General features: G+C 38.2%; 2 protein-coding genes across 2 annotated transcripts in view; one reads left to right on the forward strand and one right to left on the reverse strand.

Moving 5' to 3' along the window:
* The window catches only part of LOC127654094 (tyrosine-protein kinase JAK1), a 45,184-nt gene extending 40,146 nt beyond the window's left edge, over positions 1-5,038 (forward strand). The window contains exon 24 of the mRNA XM_052141083.1: positions 23-5,038. Within this exon, the coding sequence (XP_051997043.1) occupies positions 23-124 (102 nt within the window). The 3' untranslated portion in view covers positions 125-5,038. The remainder of the gene's footprint in view (positions 1-22) is intronic.
* Positions 5,039-5,231: 193 nt separating this feature from the next.
* LOC127654086 (ribonucleoprotein PTB-binding 2-like) overlaps positions 5,232-19,569 on the reverse strand; it is a 117,026-nt gene continuing 102,688 nt past the window's right edge. Inside the window, exons 12-15 of the mRNA XM_052141071.1 lie at positions 12,577-12,678; positions 11,597-11,719; positions 7,527-7,694; positions 5,232-5,597 (exon numbers count right to left, since the gene is read on the reverse strand). Coding sequence (XP_051997031.1) covers positions 5,460-5,597; positions 7,527-7,694; positions 11,597-11,719; positions 12,577-12,678 — 531 coding nt within the window. The 3' untranslated portion in view covers positions 5,232-5,459. The remainder of the gene's footprint in view (positions 5,598-7,526; positions 7,695-11,596; positions 11,720-12,576; positions 12,679-19,569) is intronic.

A 19,569-nucleotide genomic window follows, 5' to 3' on the forward strand; every position in this document is an offset into this window, starting at 1 on the left:
TGAGCACTTTGTATTTTGACAGTTGTACAATCTGATGAGGAGATGCTGGGAGGCGACGCCTGAAAAAAGGATCGACTTCAAAGGCCTGATTGCCGCCTTTCAGCTGATGATCGACAATCAGTAACAATGGAATAAAATGGGACACAGATTCCGCCTTGCAAGAGAATGTCCCAGTTGACGGTTCATCAACAAAGCCACTACAAAAAAGAAAAAAAAAAGGCGTATAACTGTGCAGTGTAGCACTCTTTTATATATATTTTCTCCTTCTTACTGTATCCCACATGCAATGAACTTCTAGATAAACTGCTGGACATTTGAATTACAAATAGCAAATAAACCTGCCAGAACCACCGAAGCAAACAGTTGAACGCTGCCCAGCCTTTCTCTGAATGTCAAAAATGTAACAGCCAGACACTTGATTTGCTCCTATTTGTCTTCAAATTCTAATGCAGACCAAGCATGGGTGAAAGAGGAGAATTGGAACATGTCCATGCTTACGGTTATACTGTTGACTGCTTCGTATTGTGCCTCAGTGTCACAGACCTGTCACCATGTTGCATGTATGAACGACCCATTATTCCCAAGGTGCATTACAGCGCTGTATGGAATCCACTCAAACCCACCAATAAGGCATGTGCAATGACAGCCCACCGCTGAGAACTGAACCCTGTTGAGGTCAAGAGAGGACTTTTGTTTTCTTTGGAAGATGAGGAACCTGTCAGAATGTAGATTTACATGTGTGGTTGGACATTTGGAGCTTTGATGAGTGAATGTTGAGTGGATTATGCCCCTTCTTGTGAGACGATTGACGTGTTAAGTATGGTAAACGCTCAAAGACTGTGCCTTCGATTATATGTGAGAGAATGCGACTTGGCTAAACCGTGAGCGAACAGCTGTCCTCCTCCATGGAGCATGTCTGGAATTCCAGACGCGCTGGATTACTGAACTTTGAAACAGTGTGCACCGTGTTGTCATTCAAATAACTTGCTCTCAGAGCATCACATTTGCCACGGAAAACTGAAGAGAGAGCTGCATGTCGAAGGATGTTATATGGATATGCATCAAGGGGGAACATTGCTTCAGTGAAATGCCGACATGCGGCACTAGGGGACAGTAGAGATCTTGAAATATCTCTGACATCAGCCACATCTTTGTGCAAGTCATCCTCTGGGCTAACTTTCATAAACTGAAGTAACCATTTACATCTAAAAATACATTTGTATTTTATCTGTTCCTTTTTTTTTTTATCGAAATGCAATTAAATGCAAATGAACTGATTTCTGTTCAAGAACTTGTCCATGTCTGAAAGATGGATTCTGTTGAAGTTTGTTATTGTTTTAAAGTGCTTAAAAGCCTTCGCCATTATTCATATCACTTAAGAGTGGCTAAGTATTCAAAGATGCACTCATTTCTATCTGATTATGCTAAATCCTCACATGATTACTGAAAAGGGAAAATTATTCATTTCCCAGGTGAAAGTTTCGTGTGGTTTTGCACCGAAGGCTTTATTGTGAAATGCATGTTACTGCCTTTATATCCAACGCCTTTGTAGTGGTACACAATGGGATTAAGAATGGTTAGGGAAAAAAGGACAACATCTAATAACCATAATTCTCATGTCCTTTAATGTGGAATGCAAAAACAATCTGTCTGCTCAAAATTAAAACCCCAAACAATTTTTATCAAAAAAGAATTCAAACAAAATTGTATCCAACAGGGATAAATGTACATAAATACACATTAAAATAAATACAATTAATAACCTTTTTTGTTGTCGAGCTCTCTACATCTACTGAAAAAGTATTGCAGCAGTATTTGCATGCTTAAATTCCACTGTTTACTAAAAATAGCGTGTTCGCAGTAAAGCAATATCAATAAGAGTTTGGATAAAAAATATTGCAAAACCTGAATTTAAGGTGGAAAAAACTACAACTTTTAAAATGGAAAACAGGCTGCAATGTGTATTCAAAGCAAACTAGGGTTGATACCCCTGCATGTTTGAACAGGTGACTGTACCTCCTACATTATTAAGGGACACTTAAGTATTGCAAAGCTTTGACATACAGGTGCACATCCATGGCATTCAGAGATGAAAAGTTCACACATTGAGCTTGCAGTTTGCAGGTTCTGAAAGATACGTACAGTCTTGACTTAAAATACAAGGGGAACGTTGGTGTGTTGTTGACCATCAAGAAACACAATAGTCAATAGAAATGTAAGTAGGCACAATATCTCATCCTTCACCATTTGATGGTAACAGAAAACAAATCAAGATATTATCTACCCTCATTATTAAACTTCATATGAAAATAACTGGAAAAATTCAAATCAAACCTTTCTTTTCAGATTTTCCTTCATTTTGGAGCAGTGGTGCTCCTGCTGAAAACAGAATAAACCAGGCTATGTTGGTTTGCTGGTCTTAGCTGGTTTAAACCGGTCTCCCAGCCTAGGCAAAATATATTCAAAACATCTCTAAAACCAGCCAACAAACCAGCCTGACTAGGCTTAAACTGGGTTAAGCTCTCTTTTTTTTTTTTTTCTTCTTTTTTTTTTAACAGGAGGGGGAAGACACATGAATAGGTCTTGTGGGAAGGTGACCAGAAGTACATGCACTTTATAATCCCTGTAAATTAAACATTTTGAGCAAGTAATCCAAATTTACTAAGACAAAACAAACTTAAAGGTGCTTTAAGTGATTTTAGCTTTCTGAAGCTTTCACGTGACTGAGCCGATGAATTGGCCACGCCCCCCTCATTCCAAAACCCCACCCTCCAAAGATAATTTAGAGACCAACACAGAGTAAAAGAGCAGCATAGTTTGTTCCTGTGACTGTCAAATTTGACAGTGACACAATACGCAAGTGACGAGCGTCCATGTATGTGGTCCGCAGACACATTTTTGTTTGCTGTTATAAAGGCTACAGCTGTCACAGAGACGGCGACATATCTCAGGAACACTTATTTCATTAATACCTTTAAGGGAGTAGGAACATTTTTTGCTTACTTTTCCATGAAAATATCACTTGGAGCACCTTTAAAACAGACATCCAAAAGCTTACTTTTTACATTTAAGTTATCAGCATTTCTAGTATTCCCAACACACAAAAAAGGCCTCTGTGTTTATGAATGGTGCTGATTTGTGCTCAAACTGGGACTTCGAGCTTTAGGTACCAATATATATTTGGGATTTTCTCATCCTAGTCGTAAATCAATAACACAAAAAAGTGACGTAAATAGAACGCAATAACAGAGCCTCCTCTTTAAATGTATTGCCAGTCTGTTGTGGTGAGACAAAGGCTTTTGAGAGAGTGAAGAACAGAGACAATCACTTCAAAAGAGTGGAAAAAAAAAGGCACAAAGCCTTAATCAGAAATGGATGAGTATCCAGTGGCAAAACCAAACAACAGCTCCTTTAAAGACATTCAGCGGGCAAGACTGCATCCATCCAGTAAGCAGTACAATACACAGCAAAAAAATAACGTTCCGGGTTCAAGACAAGTTGAGCTCAATGGGCCGCATTTGTGGCATAATGTTGATTACCGTAAAATGTGTGACATCCCTCATTGATATTTAGATATATATATTAGTTTATATATAGAGTTTAAACATGGAAATGTGAAGTACTTCAATTAATTCTTCTGTTATGCCCATCATTATGGTAACGAAGTTGTATAATTGGCTATAACTTTACACCGAAAAGTTTAGTAAATGATTTTATCACACTCAAATAATTTTTACAGGCATATACTTTGTCTTGTGTCAATACTTTTGAAACCGTGAGTATTTTAACCTTAAAAAATTGGCCCCATTTACTTCCATTGTAAGTGCCTCGATCTGTGCTTTTTTTTTTTTTAAAGAAAAGGAACGACGAAAAATTTAATTTTTGCGGTGATCAACATTATTCCACAAATGTTGTCAAATGAGATTAACTTGTATTGAATCCAGAATATTCCTTTAACATGATTTTAGTTTAATAAGATTTTTACCTCAGTTATGGTATCATGACAACTAAGTTGTGATCATGCAGTTAACTTTAGACAGATAAGGCTAGCAAGAAATTTTATCACACTAAAACCATGTTAACAAATGTAATATTTATTTCTGTTGGCTCTACTTTTGAACTGCTGTGTATTTTAAAGTTTATGAACTGTCCCCCATTCACTTCCATTGCAAGTGCCTTACTAAGTCAATATCTTACTGTTAAGCAATTGATGTTTTTGAAAAACAAATGTATAATAACTATATAATTATTCTTTTTTTTTTAATGACATTATTTTTGGTTATCAACATTATGCCACTAATGCTGTTGATTGAGCTTAACTTTTATTGAACCAAAAATACCAAAATACAAACCCCCTCCACTAAAGATAAAAAAAAAAAAAGACTAATCGTCAGAATAATGAAGCATTAATACCCATTTAAAGGTATTATGTTAGATTATTACCATGTGGGTGTTCGTATCAGGGCAGTTTGCCAGTTGTCTAACCCAGTACATGACCACTCTGACCTCCCTGACACACTTCCAGCAACAGAATATTATCTATTATTACTCTTACTGTTATTAAAAAGACAACATCGGCAGCATTGTAGCTCAGAATGTTTGGGAAGGTCACCCCACGGACAACGAGGGAGAAAAGTGACCTTGTATCATAGTTTCTCCAGAGTAAGTAGAGGTTATTGCCTTAGCCATGTCTTCTCCGAGCGGCCTGTGTTTTATGGCTCCTGCAGTATTCAGAATGGCTGATCTTTCCTACAGACACAGCAGTATGCACAGAGAAACATTAAAGATTAATCATCAAAGATATGAACAATGCCTAACGCTGCTAACCATGTATATACGCACAAGTATATAGGTTTCCTGCAAGTTCTAGAAAGCTGAACTCTTCCCAGAATCAATAATTAAGATAATATGACACATAAAGCAAGACGTGGTAATAGTAATATTTTCATAATGTCTGTGCACGGTAAAAAATACACTAATTTCACAGAATATACATCATCTATGGCCCTGCCCTGTCACGAAAAATGATTTGAAAATCTTAGTTTCTGAGAGTTGTTATATCTTTGTCAGCCCTTGACCATTTTAAAAGAAAACACGGACACACAAACCCCCCTCTGGAGTAGAATGGTACCCCCGCCTGCGAGAGAAGTGAACAGGCAATCCTCCGAAAAAGGCAGAACACAAAAAGCTAAATCTCAATTACCGTAAAGCATCGTACCGTTGTATCACACAGGACAGACAGAGTCTGCCGTTTTCAGAGGTCCTGTCTGGTTTAATACAGAAGTAAAAACAGTCCCCTCACCACATATAAGGTTCAAAGAGGAGGCACAAACCTCCTAACGCACAATAAAATGTACAATCTCTTTATAAATATCAGTAATACACGACTAAGAGTTAAGGCCTGGACATGACGACAGCAACATAGTACAGAGAAGAGTGCGTGTATGCGTGCGTGCAAACTAGATCCTCTTCTTTTTGTAGTAGTCGGCGTACTGGCCCCCAAGACCCTGTGAGTGCTGGCCTACATATGCCCCATCTGATGTCACTTCCTGTGTAGGCAGTGTGGGGTATTCTCGCTTCTGCCCTCGAGCCTGACTCTGTGAGAGAGAGAGAGAGAGAGAGAGAGAGAGAGAGAGAGAGATTATTTATATCAGTAGTTCTACACATTGTTCTTGAAAAATTACACCAAATGTCACCTGACTGATGATGCATCTAGTCACTGTTCGCTTAGCTTTTTTTTTTTTAATTTTTGGTGTGACATACAATAAATGACTGATGGGGTTTTTTTTTTGTGTGTGTGACATACAGTAAATGAGTGACACCAACTCCCTCAGCCCACACTTGCGGCTGAGGAATTTCCTGACTCTTGCACTATGATAAGGCATCCATTGTTCCATCAGTGAAGTGCAGTTAGAGGTGTTTATCTCTCATTCTGTTTTTCTCCACACAAAAAGGCAAAGCATGATCATGGTGGGGACTTTCCATTGACTCAGTATTAAAACAATTGTCAATGGAAGTCAACTACTAAGTAAATTATATTTTCTATCTACTAAACCTAACGCTCGCACTGCTTTTTTAAATGTTCATCAAGACATTATTTAGTATGTTTATTAAGCCGTATTCATTTGGTCTCCACAATGTTAGCAAAACCACATACTATTAAGCTGCTACTCGTTCTATCAAGGACATACTTGGTCTTTTTTTTTTTTGCACAGTTTAGTACAGTTTCAGTTGCGATCCAATAGTGTGCAACAGAGCCCGCCCACTGTTTCAGTCATCTTGGTTCCGGATGTATTTTTCCCATTCATTTTATCCAAAGGGATTTCATAAACTCCTTCGTAAAAGAGTTCTAAGCAGTGAACCAAAACAACCAGCTCCGAGGTGAATCACAACATTACAAACTTTGATTTGAAGCAAAAAAAACATTTGAAAATCGACAAAAAGACAAAGGTACAAGACTTGAGGTCTTTTAGTGACAACAATCTCATAGAGCATTGCGAATGACGTAATCGCATTAAAATTATGGAAAAATATACCAATGACTGGTAGATTGAACAACTATGTAGATTATAAGTATAGTATCAATATATTTAAGCAAAATATTAAGATAAATACAAATTAAGGCTGTCAATCGATTAAAATATTTATTTGAAAAAAGTTAAATGATGTGTCGATTAATTTATCGCAATTAATTGCATATAATCAATATTTGGTGAGAGGCTCCAAATTAAAGATCATTTTATATATAATACTTAAAGATGCACTCGGTAATGTTTTTGTGATGGGAGAAAGGTGCCATCAGTTGTTCCTGGCAGGATACTCTTCCTTACAGGATGTGCTCTGTAGTATGTGCACTTGCGTTAGACGGACTCTACAGGAGGCTCTCTCTTTGGTTGTCACGATTCAGCGTCTCGTGCCATAAATACGCATTTTAAGATGCTGTTTTGAATGAAAATTAGATTGAAACTGAAAAACGCATCTCAAAATCCACGCATTTTATTATGCTCTCCCCTATTGTCTTTGAATGCAACAGTGTGTAATCTGCGAAAGGCACAATATTCATTTTTTAATAGACTGTGGTGCTCTATTATGATACTGTGATACCTGCTGATATATTAAATAGAGAAATATGCATCAAGATTTGTGTTATATTGTACAGTGGTTGGAAAATGTTTAACAATCCCTACCACTCACCAAACATGTGTTCACCTAGCCAAATGAGGACATACCATATAGACTTCTATTGTTTCATAAAGCTAATTATATTTAATTAGTTAAAAGGAACCGTTTTGCATTTTTAGAATAAAAACAAAACATTGCACAGTTCATTTATTATGTTTTACCTATGAGAATATCCCCAAAGGGAGATTATGTCAGAATTAGCTCTATGATCTTTTAGGGGACATAACATATGTCAGGTGTCAGTTTCAGCCAAACACTCTATTGGAAAAACACATGCTGTGACTGTCTTTAGTCCATTTCACTTCTCTTTCTCACACATACTCATATTATGTAAAAACACTCACATAATAGTACTGGTTCCAGTCGGTGGTTGTGGGTGTGGCAGGTGTAAGTGTGACAGGGCTTGGAGTGTGTGTCGGTGTGATGAAGCCTGCCATGATGGGTAGGGCACTGTATGTGGGCAGCAGGGGCTGGGCACTGCCATTCAGGGGTGTCTTCAACACCTCCACTTCCTACAGAGAGAGACACAGAGACATCATCAAACATTTGTACAATTATACTGTATCTCTGCATATGCACACACACACACACACACACACACACACACACACACACAGACAGCCCATCAATCTCACTATAAAGATTACAGGTCTTTACCTCTCACACACAGTCCTGTTTCACTTTGTGACCATCTTATAAGAAACACATTCATCAATTTAGTAGTTTAAGATGTGTCTTTTTATGTCACTTGATAGCCATTGATAACCATGCACTTTTGTTGCATGGAAAAGTGGAGTTTTGACTTTTGGCTGGATAAAAATATCCCTTCTCCAATGTATCACAATTTTCATTTGAATGATCTTGATATCAATTCTTAAATCCCAAGACTGATCTCCTACTCGACCTGCTACAATCACATGCAAATGTCAGGAACAAACCCAGGCACATTTGTATAATAGACAAAACTTCACCACTGTTTTCCCCCACTTTCTGTGGCTAAAACTGGCATATATAAATGTTCAGGAGGTACACACTCAAGTAAACTGCACATCCTGACACAGAGACTGATTGCGTGGAGCAGTGCATCGCATGCTTATTCATTACGCGCAATGCATGTCCCGAGCTTTATAAACACAGGATTGGATTTACTGTACAGAGAATGAAGACTTAACCCGCAAGTGGTGAACCAGACCTGATACGGGCAAGCAGCTGTATCTCTTCACATTGCCCAAAAACGCTCACTGACTTTTATCTGAACTGCTGCGTAAACCGTGAGACCATCCGAGTGAGACCCAGAGTGTGCGTGACAGAGAATGAGAAGGAACTGGACATTCAGCAAGCTGCAGCAAGGAATACTTGTAGAAACTGAACGGCAGCCAGAGAAAACAAACAGTTCTGAAGTTTTGGTAAAGCTTTACAATGAGTTTACATTTGTTAACAATAGTTTATGCATAAGGAATCATGAACAAACTATTAACAATTTATTTTGTACAGCATTTATTAATCTTAGTGTATGTTAGTTAATAAAAATACAATTGTTCAATGTTAGTTCATAGTGCATTAACTAATGTTAACATTTACAACTTTTGATTTAAATAATGTATTAGTAAATCGTGACAAGGAGGAGGGCGTGGCCGGGCCATAACGATGGACACCTGCCACTGAATCAGCCCAATCAGCCAGGAGAGGAATAAAGAGGTGCCGGGGACGGCAGTTCGAGAGAGAAACGCACGCAGCTGTGTGTTTGCGTGCGTGCGTGCGCACGCATGTTTTCTCTCTCTCTCTTGAACTGCCGTCCCCAAAATTGTGACGCTCCAAAATCCACATAAAGGTAGCATAAAAGTCAACTATATGACTCCAATGGTTAAATCCATGTGTTCAGACACAATATGGCAAGCATGGGTGAGACGCAGATCAATATTTATGTCCTTTTTTGTTATAAATTCTCCTCTCTGCCCAGTAGGTGGGCAATATGCACAAATAAAGTGAATTACCAAAAACGATAAATAGTGGATAAATGGATAAATGACTTAAATATTGATCTGTTTCTTACCCACACCTATCCTATCACTTCAGAAGATATGGATTTAACCACCAGAGTTGTCTGGAGTACTTTTATGCTGCCCTAATGTGGATTTTGGAGCTTACATTTTTTTACACCCATTCACTTGCACCTACAGGAATGGACCTACAGAGCTGAGATATTCTTCTAAAAATCTTTGATTGTGTTCAGCAGATAAGTCATACACATCTGGGATGGTGAGTAAATGATGAGAGAATTTTCATTTTTGGATGAACTATACCTTTAATAAATGCTGTAAAAGAATTGTTCATTGTTAGTTCAAGTTAACTAATGTTAACAAATGGAACCTTGATGTCGTGTTACTGAGATTTTAAACTTCAACTAATTAAATTTCAGCATTCAGCTTGATTTAGATCTGTTTGTATAGTGTCTAATATTGCATTGGCAATGTACAATGATTCTATTGTCAATAAAGTTTGATATGTATTGAATCTTCCCATTTGATACTATTATAAAAAAACAAACCCCACTGGAAAACCCCATTTTGCCAAAATTGTAATTACAGCATGTACACTTATTTTATGCCATGTGTACATATACTTGTATCAAAGATTAAAATCTATAAAAAAAGTGTCTAATTAAAGGACTGTTCCGGGTTCAGTACAAGTTAAGCTTAATTGACTTTATAACTGAAAGAAACACAAAAATCCAATCAAATCTGAATCAATACCCAGCCATAATTTTGGTAACTGCTTTTGTATTCCACATAAAAAAAAGTTTTGAGTGACATGAGGATCAGTGGATGACCTTTCCGATATAATTTTCTAGTTTAAAGCAAATTGTCTGCAGAAGTACAATTTGAAATGTAAATGCAAGATTCTGCCACAAAAAGAAAAAAAAATGTTTACCTACAATAATTATGCAACTTAATTTCAAACGAGCCAAATAATGTTTTTTTTTGGAAGTTGCATTCAAAATCCAAATGGCTGAGTGGGCCATTTGAATAGGCATGACGCTTGTGCTCTCACAATCACGTCCAGCTGCTGTGCTGAGGAGTGATGGAGTGTTTTCGGCAGGATATCATGTCCTGGAGTGTCATGAGACTGAGAGAGGAATGCAGTGTCTGACCTGTAACACTACCTGACACCCTATTTACATAAGCTCTTAGATCCCACACAGATACCACCAACACACACACATGAAGCCCACATATGTCTATACAGTCCAAACAGGCAGGCGATTATATATGTTTAATTTGTGAACGCAAAAATATAAGGAATACATTGGGGCAGGAAAAACAAAACTAAATAACACAGGTGGCTTAATTGTCGTTCTATAACATTTCCTTTATGTCACAGTCAATTTTTGATTTGTTTTCTCAAAGTATTTACAGTATGCATATAACTTATTATTATTGTAATTAATGTCATATCTCCCTTAGGTCACTAGAATCATCACCACCAATAATGCAGCGATTTACAATCAGAAACAAGTATTCTAGTGAGCTGTGTTATAAATATTGATTTATATTTTAACAAATGGATTGTTCTATCTCAGAAATCTGATTGGATGAGCTACATTTCAAGCCATTGTAAAATAGCCGATATACACACACCTGCTAGCGAACATCAACTGAATTCCAAGTGTAAACAATCCACTAAACTATTTAACTTGCTGGAAGATATTTTTTTTTTAAATGTGAAATATAGCATTAATACGTAATTTAATTATGTATTAATATCTTATTTTATAGCTTTTGGAACCATAAATAAAAGCTAAAACATTAGAGTGTAAAACCCTTAACAACAGTTAAATGACTGTATCACATAGCCTCTTGTGGCTTACTGATGATTTTTATTTGAAATGCTTTTTTGCTGCTGCTGTTAGAGCAAGGACAGAAAAAATAGCAGTGAGTTTGCATTGCTGAGTATAATGTTTACATAATGTATATACAAATATTGAGAAGTGAATGGCACATTTTTTTGTCTATTTTAGTGTGTGACAGTATGAACAGTCTGCAGTAAATTATACTGAACTATGACTGCATGGATGAGGTGTCAGCCGGCATACACTTAGACACAGTGGAAGCCTGGGATTGACTTTTCTGACATCTGCCAGCAGAAGACTGACAACAGGGGTATTTCTACCTCCAGAATGTGTGTGATATGAAATCATCACACACAATGCAGAGCTCTAAATATCTAACATTTCTGTTGCAATAGGTCTTATATGTGTACATATGTGTATGCCTCAGTATGTATTTAATCCTCTTGCATTGTGCAGAGTTGTTTTTTGACATGGGCTGAAATAGGGCTAATGAACACTGTAAAGTGAGCATGATTAAGCATGATGTGTCTGTGTGTGTGTATGCACGTGAGTGAGAGAGAGTACCTTGCTGACCTCTCGGTGCTGGTAGACTTGAGCAGCTGCCTGGCTCATCTGCGTATGAGAATAGTACTGACTGACAGCGTGCATGTAGGAATTGTAGTCTGCGTATGATGAGGTGACCACCACCTGTGACACACACAAACACACACTGTAAACACTCACATACAGAAACCAGAAGGACAGTCAACCCACACAATGATGTAACATCTACATGTAATTTACAATTAAAGCATTAGTTCACCCAAAATGAAAAAAATGAAAAATGAAAAATGTTTTTATCTGAGGAACTAGGATAAAAACTAGGTAGAATAATTAGGCAGAATGTTGATGCTGTTCTTGAAAATCAATTGGAAGTAAGGTTGTCAGGCACCAACAATTAAGAAAAAAACACCATAAAAGTATTCCTTACAACTTGAGTACTAAATTGCATGTCTTTTGAAGCCATATGATAGTATTGAGTAACAAACAGACACAAATTTAAGTTGTTATTAACTATAAATCTTCCCCTCTGCCGTAGCTCTCAAATCTTATATATAGACCAGGTTTGATGTAAATAAGGCCAAATGGTACTGGTTCCCACATGTCTCAGAATTGTTTGTGAAGTGCAAGTTACATTTGAGAGCTACTGTGGAGGGGAAGATTTTCAATGAATAACAATTTAAATGTCATTCTGTTTCTCAGACAAAGCTATTAAATGGCTTGGAATATAGTGCACAAATCATAGACTACTTTTATGGTGTGTTTATGTCATTTTTGGTGCTCAAGAGTCTCAGTCCCTGTTCATTGTATGGGAAAGAGCAGCATCGACGTTCTTCAAAATATAAATAAAATAAAGTTAAATGTGTTTGCAAGGACACGAGTGTGAGTAAATAATGACCTTTTGGTTGACCCATTTCTTTAAGAAATTATATGCTTGCGGATATGATTTGATATGTACACAAAAGGAGAAAGGAAATTATAGAGAGACAAAATGTAAAACTTACCTGAGGTTGCTCCTTTGTGCATTCAGTAACTGCAGATGTCTCTTGGCTAGTGTTGGCGTAGGTCTGTGCTTGGTAATGTTGGTACCACTGCTGCATGGTCTCCTATCGCACAGACACAGATCAGCAGCGTTGGAACAGAATAAAGTCAGACAAACTACTACAGGGATTCAAATGAAGATCAAACAACTGACTCTCCTCATTAACACGCCTCGCCAACTCTGACAGTTCTCAGACTCTCCTGACTGCCTTACAGACACGCAGTCTCAGCCTCACACGGCAGCCTTCCAGTCTATTCACAGACTGTTTGATGTATATTGCAAACAAAAAATGGCGAAAGGTTTCTGGTTTTATGCAATGTCCGAAAGTCAGTGCGCACAGGCTTTTATAAGATTGATGGGCGACGAAAGTGTGTTTTAAATGTGCGAGGTTGCTCCAGTGCAAAATGTTGGAACTAAATTTCCAATACACTGACTTGAACCCCATTCTGCCAAGTTATCTCCTATCTCTCATCAGAAAGTGTTTAGTGCATTGCGTGAGCAACCTCAGAGGAAAGCGTTCTGTCCCATGGAAACTAGGAAGTAGTCATGTTCCCCATGGCTCCACATGGTTAGGTTTAGGGTTGAGGTTTGTTTTAGGGACTAGGGTTAATAAAATATACATTCTTGTTGACTGTATTACATCATCTGCAACTAAAAACAACTAACTTTTGACACCACTCTGTTGACAATTCACCTGGCAACTGGAGCTCACGTTTACACATGTGTTCAGCAACACTTCCAGATTCGGCCACTGGGGGCAGTGATTCAAATTTCAGTGAGCACAGACCGATTTCAGCTGAAGAATTTCAACCTATGGTTGCCGAATTCACAGTGCGATTAGTCTGTTAGTGAGTTGTTCTGAGGTTCATGCCACTGCATCTTTGAAATATATTCACAGTGGGGCAACAAGGAGATGCAAACCAATTTAATGTCATTAATTTAACAGGAAGAAATACAAAAATACAAATATCTGCATATTTTGTGAAAAACATTTTAGATTTATACATGTTTGCACGTTCAAGTGAGAACTTGGATTGTTTTTAGTGCTAATAAAGCCAGTGTGAACAAGCTTCTATCATAGCAGTCATGAACGCACAAAAAATTACTTTTGTGTTGTTTCTCACCAAAACAAATCTTATGCCTTTAGAATACTTGAAATATGATGCACTAGTCTCCTGGACAACTTTAATCATAATTTTGGGTCCTTTTTTTAGCTTTAAAATGAGTCGCTAATAACCACCCTTGCATTGAAAAGATGTACCGGTACGTGATTTTCATTATATCATCTCCATTTGTGTTTCACACAAAAAAGAAAGTAATATGGGTTTGAAACGACATGAAGGTGAGCAAATGATGACAGAACTTTCATTTTTGGGTAAACTATTCTTTTAAGACTTCTCCTTCCCTTCCCTCCTTTCACCATTCCCTGCTCGTGCTCACTGGACACCTAAAGCGCGAAAGCTCACTGTCTCATTTCACTAATTTCGCTAGTGGATTGTGTGGGAGTGTGCAACCAGATGGGACAGACAACTCGCAGCCAATCTTCCTCTTCCCTCCTGTCTTCCACCCTGCATCTCTCGCTTCCCCGCTCCCCCTCCAAATCTCACCCACTCCTTCAAGTATTGTCATAGGAACGCTGGCAGTAATAAAAGGGAGAACCCACATTTAATCCTGCAAACTTTCCTTCTTCTTCAAAATCTCTGCCAAGGAATGAGTAGGGAATCATCCTAAAGACACTGGCAGGGATCTGAGAGACCTGCAGCTCCCTTACCATTCCTCTCATCCACTCCTGGAGCACATTTTCCTCACCTCTGCATCTGCTGAAATTCCTATATTCCTATTTCTGTTTTATTTGGGGTCTTTTTATTGAAAAGTATAGTTGAGTAGTCTCAGCCTCAGATGGCACGCCCACGGACAACCTACAGTCCGTTCACTGACTGTTTGATGCATTTTGCACACAAAAATGGCAAGCACTAGCTGAAATCTGTAGTTCTGATTTGATTGGCTGTCTTTACGCAACTTCTAAAAGTAATACCACAAGGTATTACAAAAATGGGTTGATACAATGAGTGCTTTTGAGGAAGAATTAATCACTGGATTAGACAAAGTTTGCCAGGTTAGTGGCATACATCCTTTAAAAAAATACTTTTGAAAGAGTTTTGGTTGAGGAACTTAAAGGGATAGTTCATCATAATATGAAAATTCTCTCCTGATTTATTCACGCTTTTGGCATCCCAGATGTGGATGACTTTATTTATTCTGTAGATCAGAAATTAAGATTTTTAGAAGAATGTTTCAGTTCTGTAGGTCCTCACAAAGCAAGTGAATTGGAGGCAAAATTTTGAAGCTCCAAAATGAATTTAAAGGGACCATTAAAGTACTCTATACAACTCATGTGTTTAACGCCATGTGTTCAGACATGATATGATAAATGTGTGTGTGAGAAACTTATCAATATTTAAGTAATTGTTTTTATCATAAATTCTTCTCCCTGCCCAGTAGGGTGTGATATGCAGGATGAATGTGAATCACCAAAAACAGAATGAGAATGAGAAAGTGAAGTGGAGACTGACTGAGCTGGGAGGAGTATCCACAAGAATAACTACAGATTCTGCTTTATTTTCTGATATATGTCTGTGACAGTATCAGTACTTATTACTTTTGGATGGAGATCAATTGTGATTACAAAGCCTAAAGCGTTCACGGAGACTGCCATGCCATTATTTGAATTTTCACTTAGTTTTCAACATTGGTTTATTAATGTGGTTTATTCCATGGCTCTCTGAAATACTACATTTTGATTAGTCAATCACCCAATCAAGTGCTGTTATTTTTCTGAATAATGACCACACATCCAGAAACACAAGAGATATTTTACTTGTCATCCAGTATTGCGAATCATCTTTCCTACTTCTCGTATCACTCTGCGAGCTCCACAAGAAAGCTAATAAAATCATTTAAACTCAAATCAATGTCCATTTATTATTAATATATATTCAGTTTTATATATATATATATATATATATATATATATATATATATATATATATATATATATACACACTCACCTAAAGGATTATTAGGAACACCATACTAATACTGTGTTTGACCCCTTTCAGCCTTCAGAACTGCCTTAATTCTACGTGGCATTGATTCAACAAGGTGCTGAAAGCATTCTTTAGAATTGTTGGCCCATATTGATAGGATAGCATCTTGCAGTTGATGGAGATTTGTGGGATGCACATCCAGGGCACGAAGCTCCCGTTCCACCACATCCCAAAGATGCTCTATTGGGTTGAGATCTGGTGACTGTGGGGGCCATTTTAGTACAGTGAACTCATTGTCATGTTCAAGAAACCAATTTGAAATGATTCAAGCTTTGTGACATGGTGCATTATCCTGCTGGAAGTAGCCATCAGAGGATGGGTGCATGGTGGCCATAAAGGGATGGACATGGTCAGAAACAATGCTCAGGTAGGCCGTGGCATTTAAACGATGCCCAGTTGGCACTAAGGGGCCTAAAGTGTGCCAAGAAAACATCCCCCACACCATTACACCACCACCACAAGCCTGCACAGTGGTAACAAGGCATGATGGATCCATGTTCTCATTCTGTTTACGCCAAATTCTGACTCTACCATCTGAATGTCTCAACAGAAATCGAGAATCATCAGACCAGGCAACATTTTTCCAGTCTTCAACTGTCCAATTTTGGTGAGCTCTTGCAAATTGTAGCCTCTTTTTCCTATTTGTAGTGGAGATGAGTGGTACCCGGTGGGGTCTTCTGCTGTTGTAGCCCATCCGCCTCAAGGTTGTGCGTGTTGTGGCTTCACAAATGCTTTGCTGCATACCTCGGTTGTAACGAGTGGTTATTTCAGGCAAAGTTGCTCTTCTATCAGCTTGAATCAGTCGGCCCAGTCTCCTCTGACCTCTAGCATCAACAAGGCATTTTCAGCCCACAGGACTGCCGCATACTGGATGTTTTTCCCTTTTCACACCATTCTTTGTAAACCCTAGAAATGGTTGTGCGTGAAAATCCCAGTAACTGAGCAGATTGTGAAATACTCAGACCGGCCCGTCTGGCACCAACAACCATGCCACGCTCAAAATTGCTTAAATCACCTTTCTTTCCCATTCTGACATTCAGTTTGGAGTTCAGGAGATTGTCTTGACCAGGACCACACCCCTAAATGCATTGAAGCAACTGCCATGTTATTGGTTGATTAGATAATTGCATTAATGAGAAATTGAACAGGTGTTCCTAATAATCCTTTAGGTGAGTGTATATATATACTGATCAGCCACAACAATAAAACCACCTGCCTAATATTGTTTAGGTTCCCCTTGTGCCGCCAAAACAGCGCCAACCCACATCTCAGAATAGCATTCTGAGATACTCTTCTTCTCACCACAATTGTACAGAGTGGTTATCTGAGTTACAGTAGACTTTGTCAGTTCGAACCATTCTCTGTTGACCTCTCTAATCAACAAGGCATTTCCATCCACAGAACTGCTGCTCAATGGATGTTTTTTGTTTTTGGCACCATTTGGAGTAAATTCTCGAGTGTGAAAATCCCAGGAGATCAGCAGTTACAGAAATACTGAAACAGCTCGTCTGGTATCAACAGTCATGCCATGGTCCAATTAACTGAGATCAAAATTTTCCCCATTCTGATGGTGGATGTGAACATTAAAAGAAGCCCCTGACCCGTATCTACACTGCACTGCTGCTACATGATTGTCTGATTAGATAATCACATGGATTATTGTTGGTGCCAGATGGGCTGGTTTAAATATTTCTGTAACTGCTGATCTCCTGGGATTTTCATGCACAACAGTCTCTAGAGTTTACTCAGAATGGTGCCAAAAAACAAAATACATCTGTGAGGGGCAGCTCTATGGATGGAAATGTCTTGTTGATGAGTTGATAAGTTGCTGTGCTCTCGTTGAAAATGAATGGGATGGTGTCACTGTCTCGTGTGATGTCGCTGGCGGTGTGAACTGGGCCTATTATCAATGAGAGCACAGCGACTTCCGGCAACATCAGCTGTCGTGACCATTGGAGAAGGAGTTCTCCGTGGGGAGCTACAAGACAAGACCCTGAAGAATGTGCATTTTTAGAGCCAAAAGAACTGATTCCTTGTCAAATTAGAATGATAACTTAAATGATTGTTATTAGGGCTGTCAATTGATTAAAATTAGATCTAACGATTTAGCATGTTAATTTAGTGCGATTAATTATACAGTATGAAACATAAAGTGTTAAAAAGATCATGCCCCCTGACAGAGCAGGGATCTCGAGATGCCTTTTTTTTGTTGTTATAAACTACTTTTAACCCTTATGTTGTAATTAACTTACTTAAAGAATTGACTTAATCAAATTGGAATAAAATTCCTTGACTTTGTTCACATATGGTATCTGAAAACACAATATGCAGCTGGTTGTTATCACAAAATAAACACTGCTTCACGTCGGGGTCCTAATCAGCCTGCCAGGGTTTATTGTGCAATAACAACTGGCTGACTGTACATTAACCCTTAATTATTACATCTGAAAAAGTAAAAAAAATTATCACAAAGTCTACAGTATATACATCTTTAGCTTTTAAAAAACAAAAACAATTCTGCACAATTATTCGCAGAGACTGCCATGCCATTATTTGAATGTTTTGTTTTCAATGCCAGTTTATTATTGTGTTATAATCTACAACATTTCTTATAATGTGCCTTAATGCCATGTAAAAATTAAACAAAGTGTGGGTTGGTTGCTTTACGTTGGTTGCTTTTATGTCGATCAGCAGGGTTGAGAACCAAGAACCTGTTCTGATTCTGAACCATTCCATTTAAAAAACAAAACATAAGAAAACATATTTTCATGACATGATATGTATTTTGAGGGTGGGGTTTAGGCAAGAAGGTGCATGGGTGAATAAAACAATTATAAAGTCAAACTGAATAAGTAAGGAATAATAGACTCCGGCCCGTTGAATTATTGAAAACTCTGCTGCGCGTCGTGACCCCATTACCACCTTGGGTGTGTATTATTTTTCAATAATTCAACAGGTCGGAGTCAATTATTCCGCTTACACCATGGTTACCACACCTTAAGACATTGTTCATGGTTTCATCTCAAGACATTTTCTGGTTTCTGTCCCTAAAACGCTCTTGTGAGTGGAACTACTTTCTTCCACCATGGATTCAGCATCATGCTTTGATACAGTCTGAGCCTTCGTCACTTTAGAACTAGCAACAGAGGATAGCGAGGCTTGCGCTGCTTTACTAGAGCACTTACTGGTGTAATAAGGTAGTGTGTTTGTGCATGTGAGAATTACCTGGAAAATTACCTTTTTTGTTGCAGCTCTCGTCAGAAGTAACATAACTTCAAAATCGGCAAGATGTAAGTTTTGACATGGAGTGCCATTTTTATTTTATTTTTTCATGCAAAACCCGCATGTGAAAATCCTGCATGTGAATTTTCACGGATCATCTTATAAAAAGCGCTTTACTGAAAAAACCTGTCTTTTTGCGCAACATGAGTTAACACTGTTAATGTAACTTAATACGTTTTTCGCATTTCAATCTACATCTTGATGTAATCCATCAGCTGAATGGGATGCTAAAAAGTATTAAAGTGTGATGAGACTCGCACTGCACATGCAAGACATTCACGCATCACAAGCCGATCAACTATTTAGCCCTTTTTGGTGAATCGCATCTGCAAAATAAAATAATTTATTTCCAGGTTTAATGAAAAAAACCTTTGTCTGCTCTGTTGCAGAGCAGACACGGGCAAGCTGCTGCATGCCTCACAGCAAGTGCTCGACCACGTTGTGACCTTCCAACGAGTTAGGTAAGGCATCTCCCTGATCCCGTTAAGGGTGGGAGGAGGCACTTACCCGAGGAGGCTACAGGCGGTGGCCTGTCCAGATTTTTTTATTAAGCAATTTCCCGAGCA

Source organism: Xyrauchen texanus, chromosome 13 (assembly GCF_025860055.1).
Source record: "Xyrauchen texanus isolate HMW12.3.18 chromosome 13, RBS_HiC_50CHRs, whole genome shotgun sequence".
In the NCBI taxonomy this organism is placed as follows: domain Eukaryota; kingdom Metazoa; phylum Chordata; class Actinopteri; order Cypriniformes; family Catostomidae; genus Xyrauchen; species Xyrauchen texanus.